We start from the raw sequence: 19,918 nt of genomic DNA on the forward strand, positions 1-19,918 counted from the left end.
TTTCCACAGCACGCCACAAACCCATCGTCACCATTTTATTTTCGACGAAATTAACACTCTCCACTGACAAAGTCGAACCCAAAAAATATCCACCACGACCACACTGATCTCTTGCTGAAAACCCTGAAATGCCCACAACACGACACCGACCCACACTCACGATTGTTTTTCCTCGGATATCAACACAATCCACTGATGATTTTCGGTTTCCACGAAGCAATATTGCACGAAAAACAATGTCCTTATCAATCGAGAATGTTATTAATGCCACGTTGTATCCACTCCCCCACAAAAAACCGGGAAAAAGTCTGATTTTTCTAATGAATTGCCGGCTAATAAAATGGCGGGATCCGGAAATTTTGGCGGTTTAGCAAACGCCTATGAAATTCTTTGCTCACGGTCCCGCGTCGTTCTGTACAGACGCAGGCGCATTCGCTTGGAGTGTCTGCGCATAGCAATGCCCGTAGCCTCTTGTGCGCATGCGTGGGCTCTCCGACGTCTCACCATCTTCTGACGTAGTCCATTATTCCCTCGCTTTTCGGTGAGCGAGGTGCCCGGCTACTTTCAGTGCGTGAAATTCCACGGAAATTGCCGGGTATAAGAGCACAGACATTATAATACGCGGATCGTCTAACAAAACCGCCGGTGTTGACGACAAACGTGTAGAAAACCGAGGGTAAGAACGTATTTAGTGCATCTTGCAGTGAGTTTGTGATAAGACAAAGGATGTTGGGGGCATTTGAATTATTGGAAGTATGGGACGATTTTCATTTGTCGTGATAAACTTTGAGGGCTTTGTTGTGACCTTCAGCCTTTGTTTGAGGACATGGTGTCGTCTCGTGAGGCATCGAAGAAATTTATTGAGACTTTTGGTGACACGAGAACGAACGCGCGCTACAGCGCGCTATAATTATAAAACTCGTGATTAAAAATTGTTAATTTAAAAGAGTTCCAAATTCAAATTAGCCGTCTCAGATGACTGAACCAATGAGGAATAAGCGTGACAGAGTTTCGAGATAGTCTCGATGTTTGTCCTCTTTAGAGTAGGACTTCGAATTTTTCGCATCCGTGAATATCTCCTCGATGCTCATGTTACCCTGATACTTTCTCAAAAATTTCGAATTTTTCAATTTCAGTGAATACCTCCTCGATGCTCAATACCTCCGATGTGAATATCTCCTCGATGTTTATGATACCCTGACACTTTTTCAAAAATTTCAAATTTTTCAATTTCAGTGAATATCTCCTCGATGTTTATGTTACCCTGATACTTTTTCAAAAATTTCAAATTTCTCAATTTCAGCGAATACCTCCTCGATGTTCATGTTACCCTGATACTTTTTCAAAAATTTCCAATTTTTCCATTTCATTGGATACTTGTTCAATTTTCGATTGCGTGTGGCGTCCTCCCTCCCTTGGGGTGCAGTACTACGCCGCTGGGGTCACTCAAACGCCCAGAACTGAACCTCTACTTCAGTCAATCCTCTTTGGTTGAACCTTTACCACAAGCATTGCCGATCTACTCTATAACCTGTTTAATGTTTCGGAGTTATTCCACTCAGTTATTTTCAAAATTTTTTTCATTAACAGTAACTTCTCGTTGGGTATCCAAAATGCCGAATATTAAAATAGGAACGCACAGTGGATGTTTCCATTGTGATGAGGCTTTAGCCTGTTTTATGTTAAAGCAGCTGCCAGCTTATAGTGATGCCAGCATTGTTAGGTAAATATTCTCAGTCATTCACTGTGAATCTGAAATTTTTGTAACAACCTAAAGACTTCACGCTATGTAAAAAATATTCATAACTCAAAAATAAGTAGGACAACTGTCTGATCTTCAGATGATTGTAAAAAATAGAAAACGAGAGCAATTTTTCGTACACGATTGAATATTGGAAAATAATTTGAAGTGTACAGATTGTTGTCAACACAACATGTGACTTTTTAATTAAAACAACTGAATTTAGATCCAGGGAGAAAGAAATTTTGGATGGTTGTGATATTGTCGTGGATGTGGGAGGTGAATATGATCCGAATAAACACCGGTATGACCATCACATGAGGGAATTCACAGATACTGTTCAATCAGTCATGAAGAGGGATGATTGTAATTGGGATATTAAATTGAGCAGTGCCGGCCTGATTTACTGTCATTTTGGTCACCAAGTCATTCGACAGATGGTCCCTGAAATTCTTGATGACGATGATATTCATAATATATTCAAGCATGTTTACAATTCTTTGATAAAAGAAGTCGATGCTATTGATAATGGAGTGCCCATGTTCGATGGTGAACCCAAGTACTATATCACCACGAACCTGGGGGCAAGAGTGTCTAGGCTCAATCCCAGTTGGAATTCAGTTGGTCTGGAACCCGATGTGCAATTTTCCAAGGCCATGGAACTCTGTGGAGAGGAATTCAAGTATCATGTTAATTATGCTGCCAGTGTGTGGCTTCCAGCGAGAGCGATTGTCAAACAAACTGTCGAAAATAGATTTCAGGTGAGAAAGACTAATAATATCTCTGTTGGTTTTTTTTTATACCAGTTCTGACAAACTAATTCGTTAACATTGGCAAATTGACTAATTACCTCTGGGCTTATCTGTTTTTTACCTTCAATCATTGATTATTGTATTTAGGTTGATCCCAGTGGAGAAATCCTAGAGCTTCCTAAAGCTGTGCCATGGAAAGACATTTATTTCGAGCTGGAGAAAACTTCACCCATTGACCCACTCCCCAAATATGTTATTTTTCAAGACAACAGTTGGCGAGTGCAGGCTATACCTGTCGGTCTCGGAAGCTTCATCTGTCGGTATGAGCAATAATGGCGATTAATTGTGAATTCGTTGATAATTGAAATTTTAATGTCGATAAACTGTTTTGCAGACTTTTTTTGCCTGAAGCCTGGGCAGGTCTGAGGGACGATGAATTAAGTAAAGTATCAGGAATTGAGGATTGTGTTTTTGTCCACTCGGTGCGATTTATCGGAGCGAACAAGACCAGAGCAGGGGCTCTGGCAATGGCAAGGAAAGCTCTACAAATAGGAAAATGTCAATCCAGCGAGTAGATGAATTTTAAACAATTGTCACCTGTCTGATTGCTTCAAGCAAATAAATCAATATTTTTCAAAAAAAAATAATACATTTTATTTCAAAAAACAAATCAAACATTTCGTATCTTTAGACAGTAGTAAAAAATGTGCACGGGGGAGTTTAGTAGTGATGGACTGGGGCAGCCGCTGCGTGGTAAGCAGCGTAGTGTGCAGCTTTGGCGTGAGCTACTTCAGGAGTATCTACGACACGTCCATCGTGTCCAAGCGGGGCAGGCTTGTAGTGTCCATAGGAATATGCAGGAGAATAGTGGTATTCCACGGCGTCATAGCCATGGCCGTAGGAAGCTTTGGCTGCCTCCTGAAAAATAAGAGAATCCCAATTATTCATTAAGTCTTTCCTTTTTAAAATTCAAAATTTTATAACCCTTGCCTTCAGTCCTTCCTTCAATTGGAAGGAGATGAAACAAGGCAAAAGAGGAAGAAGAAACTTGTGAATTTAAAAGAATTATAGGAATTTTTATTAGATGTATTTGAGAAAGTAAAAGGAGAAATGTGTCAGGTAATAATGATTCATTTAACAAACCTGCGCATGAGCTTGAAGATGGGCAGCTCTGAGGTGAGCAACCTCTGGTGTCTCAACGACTCTTCCATCGTGACCAAGAGGAGCTGGGGGTCCGTGGTACTTGATGTTGTCGTGGTGTCCACCGTATGATACCTCTGGAGCATATCCTGGACCATAGCCATAGCTCAGGGCGTGTTTGGATGCTTCCTTGGCATGAGCTGCCAAGTGCTCTGCTTTAGCATGAGCTACTTCAGGAGTATCAACCACTCTTCCATCGTGTCCAAGTGGTGCATAACCGTACAGATATCCGGGTGAAGCCAAGGAAGTGGCGACAGTAGCCAACAGGATGATCTGCAATCAAGGAAAACAAAGATAAATAAATTAATTAATTAAAAATCATTAGTTCTCCCTTAATGGTCTCTTTTTCACTCATTTATCCTATTTGACTGCAAAAACACATCACTTGCACTGATGTGGGGAAAACTCGGTATTGCGGTGCACGTGCAGTTGAAAGTGACACACATTTTCCCTTTTTCCCGCCTCATGATTGTGTTTTTAATTTACGAGTCATCAACGTTTTCACCGTGCAAAAGTAAATCTGTTTTTCCACGATTACGGAAGATTTATCATTTTTTAATAACTTTGGAGAGTGAAACTATACTACTTACAAATGCCTTCATTGTTTATTATTATTAACCGAAAGTTTTGAAAAATGGATTTATGAAATTTAATGTCTGTGCCGCTGGGTTTTTCCAGTACTTGCTGACAGTGCTGACTGTTGTGCTGTACCAAGGTAGTAGCCCCTTTATATATGGCAATCGGGTAGGGAGTTGTTGAAAAACACAAGAGAGTTTACAACCATGGGGGGAAAAATGCGGTGGGGATAATAGGTGGACCCCAAGAAGAGTGATTAAGACCGAAAGGTATATTGACATTGACATTAGACCGTCGGGAAGGGACAGTGGTGTTCATGTACTCGTGTAGATATCGCACTTCTCTCGAACCTTCTTCTTGTGGTACCTAGTTCTGGTACAGCTCTCGGGGCTGTTGACTGACGAGGTCAGGATAACGCAGTGGGAAAGGGCTCTCACTTTTTCTCGAGACTTCCATCGCTTTTCACATTTCGAAATGCTAACCCATTTCAGCATTGAAATGAGACACGTACAATTCAAACTCGGTTTCGTTCCTCTATATGATGCATTAAGGTGTTTGCATCATTCAAACTTTGGGGTTCATTAATATTGGATTATAATGGTGAAGAGTTTGTTCATTTCATTTAACATTTTTATTTCGTCTGTTCTGGTTTGATATTTTATTTATAGTTTCATAATTCAATCAGACCTAGATGACGAGAAGAGTTTTAGTTTTGTTGAATAATCAACAGTTATTCAATTACTATTCAATTATAATGAAGATGATGATGATGATGTAAATATCACGAGTAATAGATATCAGGGTATGATGGGGTATTCTGCAAATCATTTCAAGATAGAAATAGTGGCTTGAATAGTGAGAGATAGTTTATGAAACTTGTGGGGACAGGGGAAATGTCTATCCAGAGTGACATGTTACATATACGTTAACGAAAATATCGTAATGCCTCATAGATTTATGAATTTCTTTTCATCAGTGGTGAGTGAAATTCTCCCTTAAGAATGCTCTGCCTTTTTTTAAGGGAAATTACCGGTTTTTTAAGGTTTCTACATTTCATCATTATTTCATTCAATCCTTTTCCTGTAGTTTTGCGCGATCATGGCATTTTGAAAGTTATTAAACAATTATAGGATTCATAATATATATTTTTTTGTGTCGATTGGTTCAGCAATTTGTGGGAAAAACCAAAAAGCCGGTAATTTTGGATAAAAGAAGACAGAGCATTCTCAATGATGTTTAACACATTTCGATCCAAAATTCACGTCTTTCTCATTTTCGAAAAAATATAACGTTTTTGCGTTATGTCATTATCTAACGGCCCACGAAGTCCCGTGATGGTGCGATAATTGTCCCTTTTATTCTAAAATTCTACGATTTTTTTCAAAGTTTAGAAAAAATGCAGGAAAATGTTCGCCACCTTGAAACTTCGTGAGTCATATCATAAATAGCAAAACGCCGAAACGTTAGATTTTTTCAGGTCAATTCCATGATAAGTTTGCCATGATTGGCAAAAAAACGTGAATTTGTGTGGAAAGGGTGCAAAATAGTCTTAATTCCAGATAACTCCAGTTATTCGATCTGTAGACTAGAGTACGCACGTCCTCATTATGGAAAGAGCGCACGCTGCATGTCACCTAAACTTGAAAAGCTCAACTCATTCACCGGTTACCTCATTATTATAACAATTTTTCAACTCTCATTTAATCTCACACACAAGCTGAACTGAAGCGTCATGCAACGAACGCGTAGGATTGAGGACTCAGCGTATGCCTTTCCTTCTGGGCGAGTCTTGTGGGCGTTATAATGGAACCACTAGTTTTTATTTCGCGATGAGGTAATCACGCGACCTACCCGTCGTAACAATTTTACATCGTAACAAGGAATTTGAGTTTTTCCTTTTTCATCATCTCCATTTTATTTTTCCATCGAATACCCTTCCTTATGTTGTGTGTATTCAATTATTCATACCGATTATCGGTACTAACTTCTGACGTTACGAAATTGTAATGTGAAAACTATGGATTAACCGTAATACCTGCACGCAAACTTGTTTTTAATGGTGTGCAGTACAATTACGAGGTGAATCTCGCCTGCACTCTGTTTACACTCAAAATATGGGGCATCTCATCCTCGATGTTTGTTTCTACCTCTTTTTATCATTGTTTATTGCTATTATTTTTCGCTGGCTATGGTTGCACCATCCAGCGATCATCAGGGCGTGTCCATCTGGGCTCAAGCTGCGGCTCGAAAATCCCAAGTCCAAGTGTTTGTAATGATAGATTGTTCTCAATATCGGTCAACCAGACTCTCGAACAATTATTATTTTATCGTCTCTACGGGGGATTACACACCCGGCACACCCGGGACGCTACCCTCAATTTACTTGGGAAGCAACGGATAATTTTCAATCATTTGATGGATTAATGAAAAAATGAGAAAATTGAAAGAGTACAATAGCGAGGCGGATCACTCAAATTTTCATTCATAAATGCAATAAGATGGCTGCAAGCCAAGGTGTGCCCCAGCTATGTCAGGGTACAGAGGCGGATATCACTCTGGAATTTCTATTGTATCAGTTGTCGCATAGATTGCAGGATATGTGTATAAAATCCATGAAGTATCGATCCTGTCGAGCCTTTGACTTTTCATATGATTTTTTTTTTTCTTTACATTTTATCACTTCCTCCATTCTTTTCGCCTTCTCCATTCATCCACTCTCTGGCCGATTCCCTATAATTTGAATTCCATTTTTTTCGTCATCATTTATTTCTTTATGCATTTACAATTCATCCTGTTGTGGAATTCTTTGTAACTGTCGCTAGTCATATTTCGAGTGGTCTCTCAAATTTTTAATCGAAAACCTCAGTCTTAAAGTTTCTTAACAGCCGTTTGCGGTTACCCACTGTCCGTTACGTATTGTCACTTCGAAATATATTGATAAACATTTGTCATTCTTTATTTTTTATTCTGTAATAACTTGTCTGCTATGGGTTTAGAATTATTCTACGGGGTAGTGTAGGAATTAATATTCATTATAAAAAGTTATTCATTGACAATCTCTGTAATTTCAGTGTACTAGTAAAACTGAACAGAAAATTAAATCCCAAGATTTGAATTTTAATCGTGTGAATATTTATTCCTTCATATTGCGCTAGGATATTTCTCAATATTTCATCTACTTGTTATCATTCAATCATTCATTCAATCACATATTACGAAATTATTACATCGTCTGTGACAAATGTTGAAAAATTGGGTGAGGAATGAGCGGTCTATCTCGTTAAAAATGGATCAGTCCAGTTATTCAACGACTAAAAAAAGAATTAATTGAACCATAAAATTAACGCACTGGCATTTCGAAAGGACAATTGATAGATATCATTTTTTAGAGATCAGCACTATTATACAACATCATTTTAACACCAAGTAGCGATAATGCTCACGTACATTGTTTTGCAATATCTGAATTCCAATCATTGTCTTACGACACCTGCCACACTAAATGATTGGGCTGAATCCTGCGTAATCTGTCGAATTATAGGTCAGGATTGTTGTCTCGATCTGCCAATCATGGAGAAATCTATTAGCATAACAATAAGGATCATCATCAAGCAGGTGATGGTCATGTTTTCCCTGGGTCTCAATCCTCGCATGCGTTCCTGCTAACAGGATTCGTCGCGTGCGTGTTCTCTTGGCCAGTGAACCAGAACACATAACTTGCGACACTTGCAGACAATTGCCAGTATTTTATATTTCATTTTCTCTTTTCTCCCATCCAGGCGATAACCTCAGCGTTAATTCCCTCCTTTTATTAACACAAAGAAAGAAAATAGAACAAATGACGAGAATTCAATACCGAAAAGGATAAGGGCAATAAATCCATTCTGACTGATGAATTTCCGAGAAATATCCCACAATCTATGAGACATATGAAAATTTTTATAAAAACCTTTTTTATGGAGGGAAATGAGAGCTGCAAGAAAGGCTTTAATGAAAATTTTGCTATCTCTATTGGTTTCAGAGATATTTCTTCGGGAAGTTATCAAGTTAATTCATCAGCGTTTGTCAATGCAATTTCCTGTCGTGATTAGTTCGACAATGCAAAAATACTCAGACATCATATCAGATCATTAGTATTTTAAATGTCAATGTTAATGACTAGAACGTTCTGGTTGTGGTAGGGGAGAGGGAATGCAAAATAATAGAGAATACATGTGACTGATAGAAATAAAAATGCCCGAGGTTATCTACATGACAACGGTTAAATGTTACGGGGGTAGGGTAGTAGGAAGGAGATCACATAGTCTGTTGGGTGTGTCGCCAATATCTTTCAACAGGGTGGGGCAATTCATTGGGAATCTCTATAAATTGAACGATCCGTTGTTGAGAGAAGTCATGCGGACGTTGTGGTTGCAGCTATGGTTATCATCGATTCAGAGAACTCAACGAAAATGTTCCGCTTCGTAAGTATCCCTCGAGTAATAATGTACTGTTATTCCAAGATTCTACTCCAAAATTCTATTCCAAGATTCTACCTCTTGGTTGCCTGATTGCGGTTGCCCTTGGTGAACCCCAATGGGGATATGGTGCACCCTACGCCGGTCATCATGGTGCTGCACCTCTTGGAGCTGATGGCAGGGTAGTGGACACCCCTGAGGTTCAGGCTGCCAAGGCCTCGCATTTGGCAGCTCTTGCTGATGCATCTGCGAGGGTTGGTGCCCCTCATGCTCCAGGTGCCTATGGAGCACCAGCTGGCGCTTGGAATCCCGGATGGAATGGAGCACCAGCTCCCTATGCCCACGGCGCACAGTATGCAACACGTTATCAGTACGCTGATATGACATATTCATTCTGATGCTTAAATTATCATGTGCCATTCCCATATTCATTACGCGCCTCGTCTTACAGTGCCCTGAGGAAAATCAATTATTTTTATCAATTGAATTCAATAGTGTCAAAGAAATTTGTTGGAGGGAGTTTTACGGCTGATCTAATGGATTCTAGGTGTATTTGAGTGGTGAAAATAATTGACTTTCTCAGTGTGGAGAACATTTGATTTTAATTGGATCGTCTCCCATGAATTATTTTTTCAGCGGTCCCCCAGCTCCTCTTGGTCCAGATGGAAGGGTAGTTGACACCCCTGAAGTTGCTGCAGCTAAGGCTCATCACTTCTCGCTGTACAATGCTGTCGCACAGCACGCTCCTGCTGGACCAGTTGCTCCTGCTACTTCTCCTGGTCATTATGACTCTGGGGCATACAACCCAGCCTGGGACAGCCCGTCATACGATGGCTCGTGGAATGGTCATAACTATTAAAACGTCCCCTGCGCTATAAACCTTTCGAAAAATATATAAAGAAATGACAATAACAGAACAATTGTTTATATTCTCATGAGATACTTCATATATGCTTATGCAAAGTATAAATGGAGAACATATGCGAAATATTTTGTAAATAATTGGATCAATTTGGGATATTTCGATATATATATTTCGAAATATATCTGGGTTCTGGTCCAATGACTGCTGGAACTAGACTCTACCTCAAATGAAAACCCGACTGGTATTTCCAATCAGTATGATCTCTATTTTCAAAATCCCAGAAATATTACGAGCAGAATTATTATTTCCTCTGTGAATCGTGAAAATCAGTAGCTGAATCACAGCGAACTTCTCGATTTTCCATATGAAACGTGGATTATGCCAGGATATTACTATTCTTATTGTGATCAATGAAACGTAAATAAAACGAATGCATTTATCTGATTGTAAGTTTGTGCATAATTTATTGAGAAGGCGCGGTGAGTTACACGTCATGGTCAGTTCACAGGTCACCACGGTCACTTGACATTGTGGAAGTTGGAATTTTATGCTTCCATGGCACACTGGCACTTATCGATCAGGGGAGCACGGCAGTTATTGCATTTTACAAGGTCGCACGTACCTCGGCCTAAGATGGAATGTTTCCAGCTGCTTCTGCTCTACCCCGTCCCTGCCATAAAGACTTTCTCGTATTCTGCATATAGCGTTTTCATATCTCTAAATAAACGTCGAGAAATATTCAGTAGGACGAAACTACTGGAAGAATCGAATCATTTCACCCACCAAATACTGATTTCGCTTATTTGCGGATTTATTTTTTTACTAGATAATAAATCCTTCGAGCGCAGAGAAAATGGGAAAACAAATTTGTTTTATCATCCCGGACTCAGAAGCTTATAACGCTCTTTCTATGCATGTAACAAAAATTTATATACATAAATAATTATCGCATGATCATTATTTTTTGAAAAGTCGTTCTCCATCTCAACAGTGGCAATTGTCATTGATGCGCTGTACCTCAGCGAGTGCAGCAGCATGAACGCGAAAATGCGCGGCTTTGGCCTCGGCAACTTCCTTGGTATCGATGACAGTACCATCAGATGCAAGTGGTGCCGATGGGCCACGATACGCCGATGTTTTATGGGGAATTGTGTGGGTGACGTGAGAAGGTACCAGGAGTAAGTGATTAGCATCAGTGTCATCCTCCCAAACAATTGCAGCCTCGGGGTACGCTGCAGCAATTTTTTTCACCGCCTCAGCATGAGTGGCCAGATGAGCGGCCTTGGCCCGTGCAACCTTTTCAATGGAAATGGGATTGACCACTTTTTTATTTATTTTTATTCACCTGGAAAAGAGTGATAACTCCTCACCTCTATTGTGTCAACGACACGACCATCTTCGCCCAAGGGCGCTGGATCGTGGGCACCTGTCTGCTCTTCCTTGGACTCAGATGAATTGTCATTTTCCACTGACTCGTCATTTCTCATTTCTTCCTTAGAGTGATACGATGATAATGCTGATGCGTACGCAGATAAGTGCGCTGCTCTTGCGTGGGCGACTTCCGGTGTTTCTATCACTCTACCATCACTCGATAGTGGAGCAAATGGTCCATGATATCCGTAAAACCCAATGTGCCCGAAGGAACCGGATGTCAGTGCAATCAGCAGAGAAAAAATCACCTAGATCCAGATTGTCCAAATCAACAAAAATTTTCACATCCAAAAATCCACAATATTCGATTTTTCTATTGATTTCCTTCGGTTAAATATTTTTTTCATTTTATTTATGCAGGAGGAAAAATAAATTTGTGGAGAATTGAAAATTAAAACCGAAGAAATGTACAGAAAAATTGTGTGACACATATAGAAGAATGAGATAATTAATTAATTATTAAATCATTAGATACTTGCGAGAAATATTGTCATGTTGATTTTCGCTGACAGTTAACGAATGACAGTTTGACTGAAGAGTGCCTCTGCCCCAGGGTCTTGGGACCTTTTATATCATCATGTATTGCCACCTGATCATCAATACCGCAGAGTAAAAAAATACTCTTATTACTGGATTATCTTTAGTCATTACTTCTCCGCTATCGTCTCCCTCTTTATTTCAGCCTCAGAGAGATCATTACCTAAAGAGCAATCGAACGGTAGCGACATTACAGTTAGATCAAGTAATTGTTTTTATGCGTGGTTTCAATACTAAATGAAAATTGATAAGTCTTAGGTATTTGCGGATTAGGATCACTTCAAGGCGATCTTCTCCTCGCGACGTATCATTTGACATCATCAGTCCATCAATGTCGAATTTATTTCAATAAAAAATGAATATGAAAATCGTTAATCAGCGGTTGCAGCGGCGAAATACTTTTGTTAACGTCATAGTTCTGGAATAATACGGTGACCTTTTCAGTTGAGAGCTAATCCTGATGCCCGAGATGCTGCCATAAACCGTTTCTCGTGACCTATTTCGCAATGCACAAAGTGTCTTACATCTCGATACAATTGCCCCCCCCCCCCCCCCACACAATGTGCATATCAAAATATTCTTCCGCTTTCGTTCAACGTTATAACGTAATCCAACGTATGACTGAATCATAACTATTATTTTTCTTCTCCATTGCCTCCAACAAGTTGCGCGATTATTGTCCGTGGTTTATGACAGATTAAATATTTTGTTCACCATTTTGAAACCGCGGCTTTTACCACCCGCAATATATTTTTCGTGGATATTCACCTTTTCTATTTCATCATAAATTATAAATTATCTTCAATCTGAAATTAACAGATGGAATTTCTTTCACAGGGGAGGAAACAAATTGATGGATAAAACGCAAGATTCGTAGAAAATGAAATTTATTATTGGCCTAAATTATTTACAATTCGGATTGATTGGGAGAAAACAAGATGGATAGGATAAAAAATACAAACAAAAACAGGAAATAATCATTCTGTTTGCGTTCTTGTTTAATACGATCCTAGGAGGTGTTGCGATTGATAATTCGGGCCAGGCTGATATGCGGCTTTTCCGAATCCCGAATACGCCTGGGGTGCCGTATAACCTGGATTGTAGTGTTGGGGAGCACCATAAGCTGTAAAGTATAATTATATATTTTAAAAATTAGCCTAGCCCTATCACCTATCAATCTCAGAAGCTATCGATTCTCTGACGAAAATGCCTTCCCAGCAATTTAATAAGTTGCGCAAAAAGTCTTGAACGTTGAAAACCGATAATTTAACAGATTTAACGATTTAATAATTATAATTTTTAATTTTTTTAAGACTATAGTACCAGGTTCGCCTTGGGGTCCTGCATTTTTGTAAGCCCTGGCTTCCGCCTCAGCCAATTCAGCGAGTCTGGAGGCCTTGAGGGCAGCTACCTCAGGAGTATCAATGACAGTTCCATCTTCAGCGAGTGGGGCAGGTTGGAATGGCTGTTTGCTTGGTACAGAGTAATGAGAATGCTGCTGACGGAGATAATTAGCTGCTGGCGGTGCTGGTGAGAAATGCTGGGGTGCAGGTCGGTATTGTGAAACGGGAACAGGAGCGGGGGCAGGGTGAGAATAGGCTTGGTGGATTGGATAGGATGGCCCTGATGGGGATGATTCGGGGTAGTGATCCTTCTGCTGGGCTGCACGTTGTGCTGCTCTGCTGAATTCGGCGAAGTGCGCGGCTTTTGCGTGTTGGACTTCCGGGGTGTCAATGACATTTCCGTCCGGTCCAACTGGCGCTGGGGGCTCGAATTTCGCCTGATGATATTCCGCACCATAACCCGGGTACTGAGCCTGGCAAGCCACCGCCATCGCCACGACAATTATCTATTAATAAAATAAAAATTACAACGATAATTCAGAGACATTGATGCGTGTGCAGGAAGCATTTCGGCGGAGAGGGCCACACGCGCGAAATTCAATAAAAAATATTTCAAAGGAAAATCGAGAATAGACCAGAAATCGAAATTTTCAATCCAATTATAGAACTCTATTTTTTTTAAATAACAAATTGCAGTAACGGAAATGAAGATAATTTGAAAAAGACGAAGAGATGGAATTGTTGAAAAAATGTTTGGATGGAATCAGTTGTTAGGAAAAATAGAATTCTATTGCATTTTTATTGTGAATACTTTCTATTAAACATTTGAGAAGATTTTTTTCATACGTTGAGACTGAACAACTCACCAGACGATTCATTTTGTGAATTTTAATGAAGACAATGCGCTGCTGGATAATAACCAGTACTCGCCGGGTTTTCCGTAATCCAAATCCTACGAAGCCTCAATAGCGTTTGTCTTCCTGGTGAATGGTTCTACATTTATATAGGACTGCCTCCCCGCTCTTTACCTTTATGTTTTCCCCCCTCGAGACTCTCAAACACCCGCTTTTCATCAGGGCCTGTGTGTTATGTGCACTAGCAGACATCGGCTTGGGATCGGTTTGAAAATTTCATGGGAGTTTATTGTAGGACTTGTATAGTTCGCCTTGGTGTGCCACGCCCGCTCTCTTTTTCACCCGTACCTCCCTTTTTACTGTATCCCTATGCATGGCCTTGACATTTTCATCTCATGAGAGAACCCTGAATCGGCCAATGCCCATTCGTATCAAGTTCATTTCATACTTCCATTAACTCCTTATCTATCGCATATCTAGATCAAAACATTTTCCGCTTATTCCGTATATTATATACATCTCAATAATATATCACATATATCACAGTGAAATGATTGATTGGATCTTGAATTTCAGCCACGGAGAAAACATTCTATTTGTCATTCCTTTCATTTTTCAAGTGTTCAATCGATCCCTTCGTCATGAAATTTCCGTTTGATGTATAACTTTTCCTTCCGGTAGGTGGGATTTTTCAATTTCATCCTTTAGAATTCTACCTAAAGAAATTCCTTTTTAGAATGCCATAATAATTAGTCTCTCGATGTCAAATGATTTAGGAGAAATGTATTTTGCGCTCATTACGAATCAGTGACAAATGGCGATAATGTGAGAGTGTCAATGCATAATTAATAGTGTATTACAATTACACTTTTCGGACTTGAACAATAATCAAGACACTGAGTTAGTTCAGTGACGCCATGACAAATAGATAATGACACTGGAAAGCAGTGGCTACCGACCCGAGTGCTGCATTACCACATCCTAGACATAGGTGCACACCCGTGTCAATTGGGTCGCGATTGTTAGCAGATCCGTGGTCCTTGATTGATAATTTCCTCTCGTGTTTCTATTTGCTACTACAGTAGTTTCACGGGAGAGATGGAGAGTGTGGGCCAACACTTTCTAAACTTTTTCGTGGGTTCAACTGGTGGGGATAATACGATACAATAAACTCATGTAATCAAAGAAACAAACATTGCCATAAAATTTATCAAAAGTTTTATTGATTTTTTTCTGTGATTTCCACCATTTAATCATTCATCAGATGAACAATTTTTTCTCAATAAATGATGTGAGGTATATGAACTATTTAATAATAGTACTGGACTGATGGGGATGAGAGGTAGAGGTAATTATCGTTATTCTCGAGTTTAGCATTGATGTGAGCAGCTGCGTGTTCGGCTTTGGCAAGAGCAACTTCGGGGGTGTCTACAACTCTTCCATCAAGACCGATTGGAGCACCAGATTGGGCTTTGGTGATAACTGGCAGCGGAGAGACAATAGCTGGGGCAATGATTGGGCTGGTGTAAGTAGCAATTGGGGAAGTGCTTCGGAGTTGTTCGTTGAGATGAGCAGCTGCATGTTCAGCCTTAGCCAAAGAGACCTCAGGAGTGTCAACGACGCGTCCATCGACCCCCAGAGGAGCACCTGCAGTCACCCCCAACCTGGCGATTGCTGGTTGAATCACAACTGCTTCTGAGGCTGCGGCTGCGTGATTCAATCGTTCGTTAATGTGAGCTGCTGCATGTTCAGCTTTAGCGTAAGCCACAGCTGGAGTGTCAACGACTCTTCCGTCGAGACCAATGGGAGCTCCAGCCTCCAATTTGGCGTAAACCAACGGTAGACCGTAGGCCAGTGGTGCTGATGCTCGGGCGACGCCGAAAATGCAGAGAATAACAGCCTGTGGATTTGAAATCAGGGATGAATAGTTGAAGAGTAATGAGATTTTTCAGACTTACGATAGTCTTCATGGTGATGATTTGGATTAGCTACTCAAGCGCTGCTGTTGATAATCAGTACTCGCTGAGAAACTGTTACAATTCTGACAAAACCTCAGCTTTATATACATCCAAGACACTGAATTCCACTCTGCCCGACATTGAAAATTCTGTGCCTCAGGCGATGTATAGGAATATCGCTGTGCCCTTGGTTCAATCCCAATTGAAATAGTCTGGGTCGTTAAATTGCCACATTCTCTCTCCCTTAATTCATCAAAATATACACGTATACTGAGCGTCCTTGGATCAAGCACGAAATCATTAAGAGATGTATGAAAAAGTTCTGTAGAAAAACACTAGCGCTTTCCGTAAAAATCATGAGGAATTTATTGTCGAATTAATGAATTCTATTAATGAAGAATTACAGTTCTTCGCAAGTCGTCGCAATCGTTTTTTTCTTTATTGAAAGGGATCATCTTCTGGGAAACTGATTTCAATAATAATTTTGAATGTTAATTAATAAAAATTATAATAACATTATGCGGTCAACCTTACCTTGACTTAGCGCTTGGAAATCGAACACCGGATTACCGTAAGTGAATCCGATATTCATATTATATTTCGAGACAGACCAGACAAGCAACGGATGGCTATAAAAGTGAATCCTGTGATAGCATAGTTGATAGTTTTCCTGTGTCGAGAACAATGAAAACATTGATTGTGCTTGCAGTATTGCTGGCTGTTGCCTCGGCATCACCAACTTTGATTGCAACTCCGATAGTGTTAGCAAGACTCAATCCCCCAGTCCTTGGTGCACCCCTGGGTCCTGATGGACGAGTAGTGGACACCACCGAGGTGGCGATTGCCAAAGTGGAGCATGAAGCTGCCCAGAATAATCAACGGGAGCTACTTGCAGCTGCAGGTGCTGGAGCTACTGATAATTCAGATGAAGCTCCAATTGGTTCAGACGGTAGAGTCATTGACACAGCTGAAGTCGCCCTTGCCAAGGTTCAACACGCCAACGCCCAACTTGCTGAGAAGGTCCATCACGTCGCAGCTGTAAATCCAGGGTCTTCATTGATCGCTGTTGCTTCAGCCCAGAGCACTCCCCTCATCGCATTGGATGGAATTCTGTACTAAATTTCATTGGATTTTCTGTGCACAACTCCTTGCTGAATCTGCCCCTGAGAGTCTTGATTTTTCTTTATCGATTATCTATCACGACCTGTTCTCTTCTATCTGTCATGTTTTATGTCAAATTGTTTTTATCTACAATGTATTTTTCAAACGCAAATCAGTCAAATAAATTCTGGTTATTGTCATTGCTACTTGCCGCCATGAACTTGAGATAATCATTTATCCTGTTGGTTAATTTATTTGCTTGTTCATTTATTCGCACTTCGACATAATTGATGCTAGAAATGGTTTGACTAATCTAGATTTTCAGGAGTCAAATGCAGCAAAGATAATTTAGAGTAAAGCAGTGAGTGTTTCTCCCTTGATCTTTTTATTATTATTACTCCAGTTTTTATTGTTATTTTTTTCGTCAATTTGTTTGGTGGCAACGGCCGACAGTATTGGGAGAATTTGAAAATATTAAACAGGCTAACGCTATGACAAAGGCGGCCTCGCTGGAAAAACCAGTTCCAAGTGATGATTTTTCTTGGTGCTGGAGGTAGTATATAAACTCCATGGATCAAGTTCGAGGGCATCCTGCTTTTCAAGAGATCTCACTGAGTGGTTGTATCGACAGAAAGCCTGAGAATGTTGGCAAGTATTACCTTCCCGGATCATAAAATCTAAAAAACTAAAATCCGATTTTCTGTTAAAATAAAATAATCCCTTGGAATGTTTCAGGGACTGATTTTATTGATCTTGTACCTAGCATCAGGGATTTCCGGACTGCCAGGGGGAATCCTATCAGAATATCAAGACAGTCTCGGTCAATACAGTTTCGGTTACAGTACCCCAGAATCCGCAAGATCAGAAATGAGATCGGCAGATGGGAAAACAAGGGGTGCATTTAGCTTCGTAGATGACTCCGGAATCATTCAAACAGCGAAATACACAGCAGACAGCGAGAGTGGTTTCCGTATTGAGGCAACGTACTTACCGGTAGCTCCAAAACCCGTCCAAGATACACCGGAAGTCATTGCTGCACGTGAAGAACACTTCAAGGCAATCGCCGAAGCCGAGGAAATGGCGAGAATTCAGGTGTCAGAAGCCGAACTGATAAATACTGAACCGAAAATGGCAATTCCGAAGAATGACCCCATGGAAGTTATTGTACCGGTTGAAACTCATGATGAAGAGAAGTCAGAACCAGCCGATCAAAAACGAAAACTAATGAAGAACGAGAATAAGGAAGAGCTGACCAAATCGCCGGAGGAGGAGAAAGGCAAGGGATCAGAGAGTTCTCAGGTAATGCTCTTTGAAAAACAATGATGATGATATCTAATGAAGATTAATTAAAACAAAAACAATGAATTATATTGTTAGGAGGCTGTGGGAGCGGGCAGTTTGGCAGTCGTAAAGACCTCCTTTGTTGTACCAACAAGTAATATAAACCTTCAGAGCCGGATTAAACTTGAACCAATGAGGCTCACGTCTATTACACCCTTTACCACATTGCCACAAGGTCAGTGCAAGTATTACTCTCGATGGTATCAATCGTTTCCGATCGGTCTCTTTAACGGGCAATACAAGGGCGCAGGCATAGGCCTTTTTCATTGCTGCTTGGGACGTTGACCCTGTCCTATTATTATTTATAAGGGGTTTATGAAACGTTTGTGAGAGGTTTATGAGAGGTTTATGAGAAGTTTATGAGAGGTTTATGGGAGGTTTGCAATGGGAGTATACATCGATCCAATCGGGTATACGAGAATAATAATTTGTTGTATTACAGATGAAACCTCGGCTAGAAGGGAAAACGTGAGAGGAGCTTCGTCTGCTGTTGTTGGTGTAGATTTCATCAGATATTCACCATATTCAGCTATTTTGGCCTCACCTTATGCAGCCGCTCTTCAGCCTCATTATCATTTTGTTCCCATCGTCACTAAAATCTTTTAAGCCTTTATCAATGCAATTGTATTTGATCGTTTCAATTAATTCGACGTAATAAACTGGATTCATCACCATTGCTGTTTTTCGTTGATCATCTCTGTAGACTTGGTGATACTTTTCTTTTTATTTCCTTTTACAAAAATGAAAGCAAGATGAACAATTGAAATGATTGAGTTCTTTGGGTTTCTCTAATCGATTATAATAGTGTCTACATGGGATTTGGTCTCTCGTGGAGATTTCGATTGATAAAGTATCATTTTTATTAAATAAAATCAATTATATGTGAAATACCAATGGCTCATTAACTCAGAATGGGATATTGACGATTTTTTATAATTAGGTAAGTGAATTATCTTTCTTTTCTGTTATTTGAGTTCACGTTTTTTACTATTCTAATGCTAAATGTCCGAAATAGTAGTTCCACGTTTTTGTCTAACAATTGGAATAACTTGACTAAATCATGAACGATCACTTTGCTAATAATGATAGGTCTTTTCGCTTCTGTTTAATTTTCTATCAGATGAACGTGGATTTAAAGACCACGAGATTATTCTTCTAATCACTCTGTTCTTCCTTAAGCAACTTTTCCATTTTTCTTTCTGAGTATTATTCATAAATTTAATTATCGTATGCATTTGGTAATATTAATATTTTTGCATAATGTGTAATATTAATTCTAACACAGTCATAACATTTAGCGTGAACAATTCTTGATTTTTCACGCTCTTGTTATTTTTTTTACAATCATTGAGTTCAAGTTCTTTTTTTTCTCATTAATCCATCAGCTCTAGTCGTTCATTGAGGCGCTGAAAAATAATAAAAAATAATTACCCGACAGAACGAATTGCTCTCCCGTTATTAATCCTAATTTAAACTAATCTGCAAGACGAACCCGTAATTTATTTATTTTTTTTTATATTATATGCACATAACATTAAGTCAACTTATGATTTCATAATCTGTATTGGGCGGTATTATTTTGTTTTCATTTGTCATTTCCTCCTATTTTCTCAGTTTCAGACATGAATGACATTCTGTTCAATTTCTCTAAGGAGGTGAAACAATACATAAATACATTATCATCAAATTGAAAAAAAAAGAAAGACTTTTTCATCTGATTTTCCGTCGTCGTCCCTCCCTGTAATCACCTTTTCAACATGTC

General features: G+C 39.7%; 7 protein-coding genes across 7 annotated transcripts; 3 read left to right on the top strand and 4 right to left on the bottom strand.

Annotated features, from left to right (window-relative positions):
- Positions 1–1,496: 1,496 nt before the first annotated feature.
- Positions 1,497–3,137, top strand: LOC105270913 (UPF0160 protein C27H6.8). The gene is made up of 4 exons (XM_011312148.1): positions 1,497–1,723; positions 1,968–2,502; positions 2,641–2,813; positions 2,888–3,137. The coding sequence occupies exons 1-4, from the start codon at positions 1,539–1,541 to the stop codon at positions 3,066–3,068; spliced, it is 1,074 nt and encodes a 357-aa protein (XP_011310450.1). The 5' UTR covers positions 1,497–1,538; the 3' UTR covers positions 3,069–3,137.
- Positions 3,123–4,381, bottom strand: LOC105270912 (cuticle protein 2). The gene is made up of 3 exons (XM_011312147.1): positions 4,284–4,381; positions 3,637–3,966; positions 3,123–3,411 (listed from the first exon to the last, which is right to left on the bottom strand). Exons 1-3 carry the CDS (start codon positions 4,293–4,295, stop codon positions 3,214–3,216), a joined length of 540 nt encoding a protein of 179 aa, XP_011310449.1. The 5' UTR covers positions 4,296–4,381; the 3' UTR covers positions 3,123–3,213.
- A 4,291-nt stretch (positions 4,382–8,672) lies between these two features.
- On the top strand, positions 8,673–17,015 carry LOC105270946 (uncharacterized). The gene is made up of 4 exons (XM_011312190.1): positions 8,673–8,732; positions 8,798–9,096; positions 9,363–9,582; positions 16,324–17,015. The coding sequence occupies exons 1-4, from the start codon at positions 8,688–8,690 to the stop codon at positions 16,831–16,833; spliced, it is 1,074 nt and encodes a 357-aa protein (XP_011310492.1). The 5' UTR covers positions 8,673–8,687; the 3' UTR covers positions 16,834–17,015.
- On the bottom strand, positions 9,863–11,575 carry LOC105270917 (pupal cuticle protein-like). Its single transcript, XM_011312151.1, has 3 exons — positions 11,502–11,575; positions 10,962–11,270; positions 9,863–10,887 (listed from the first exon to the last, which is right to left on the bottom strand). Exons 1-3 carry the CDS (start codon positions 11,514–11,516, stop codon positions 10,576–10,578), a joined length of 636 nt encoding a protein of 211 aa, XP_011310453.1. The 5' UTR covers positions 11,517–11,575; the 3' UTR covers positions 9,863–10,575.
- LOC105270916 (pupal cuticle protein) lies at positions 12,430–13,873 on the bottom strand. The gene is made up of 3 exons (XM_011312150.1): positions 13,769–13,873; positions 12,883–13,408; positions 12,430–12,682 (listed from the first exon to the last, which is right to left on the bottom strand). Exons 1-3 carry the CDS (start codon positions 13,778–13,780, stop codon positions 12,558–12,560), a joined length of 663 nt encoding a protein of 220 aa, XP_011310452.1. The 5' UTR covers positions 13,781–13,873; the 3' UTR covers positions 12,430–12,557.
- On the bottom strand, positions 14,952–15,788 carry LOC105270914 (cuticle protein 18.7). The gene is made up of 2 exons (XM_011312149.1): positions 15,715–15,788; positions 14,952–15,656 (listed from the first exon to the last, which is right to left on the bottom strand). Exons 1-2 carry the CDS (start codon positions 15,724–15,726, stop codon positions 15,066–15,068), a joined length of 603 nt encoding a protein of 200 aa, XP_011310451.1. The 5' UTR covers positions 15,727–15,788; the 3' UTR covers positions 14,952–15,065.
- Positions 17,016–17,388: 373 nt separating the features above from the next.
- LOC105270918 (uncharacterized) lies at positions 17,389–18,858 on the top strand. The gene is made up of 4 exons (XM_011312152.1): positions 17,389–17,463; positions 17,551–18,114; positions 18,193–18,331; positions 18,599–18,858. Exons 1-4 carry the CDS (start codon positions 17,458–17,460, stop codon positions 18,760–18,762), a joined length of 873 nt encoding a protein of 290 aa, XP_011310454.1. The 5' UTR covers positions 17,389–17,457; the 3' UTR covers positions 18,763–18,858.
- The last annotated feature ends 1,060 nt before the right edge of the window (positions 18,859–19,918 follow it).

Source organism: Fopius arisanus, unplaced genomic scaffold (assembly GCF_000806365.1).
Source record: "Fopius arisanus strain USDA-PBARC FA_bdor unplaced genomic scaffold, ASM80636v1 scaffold00097, whole genome shotgun sequence".
Lineage (NCBI taxonomy): Eukaryota > Metazoa > Arthropoda > Insecta > Hymenoptera > Braconidae > Fopius > Fopius arisanus.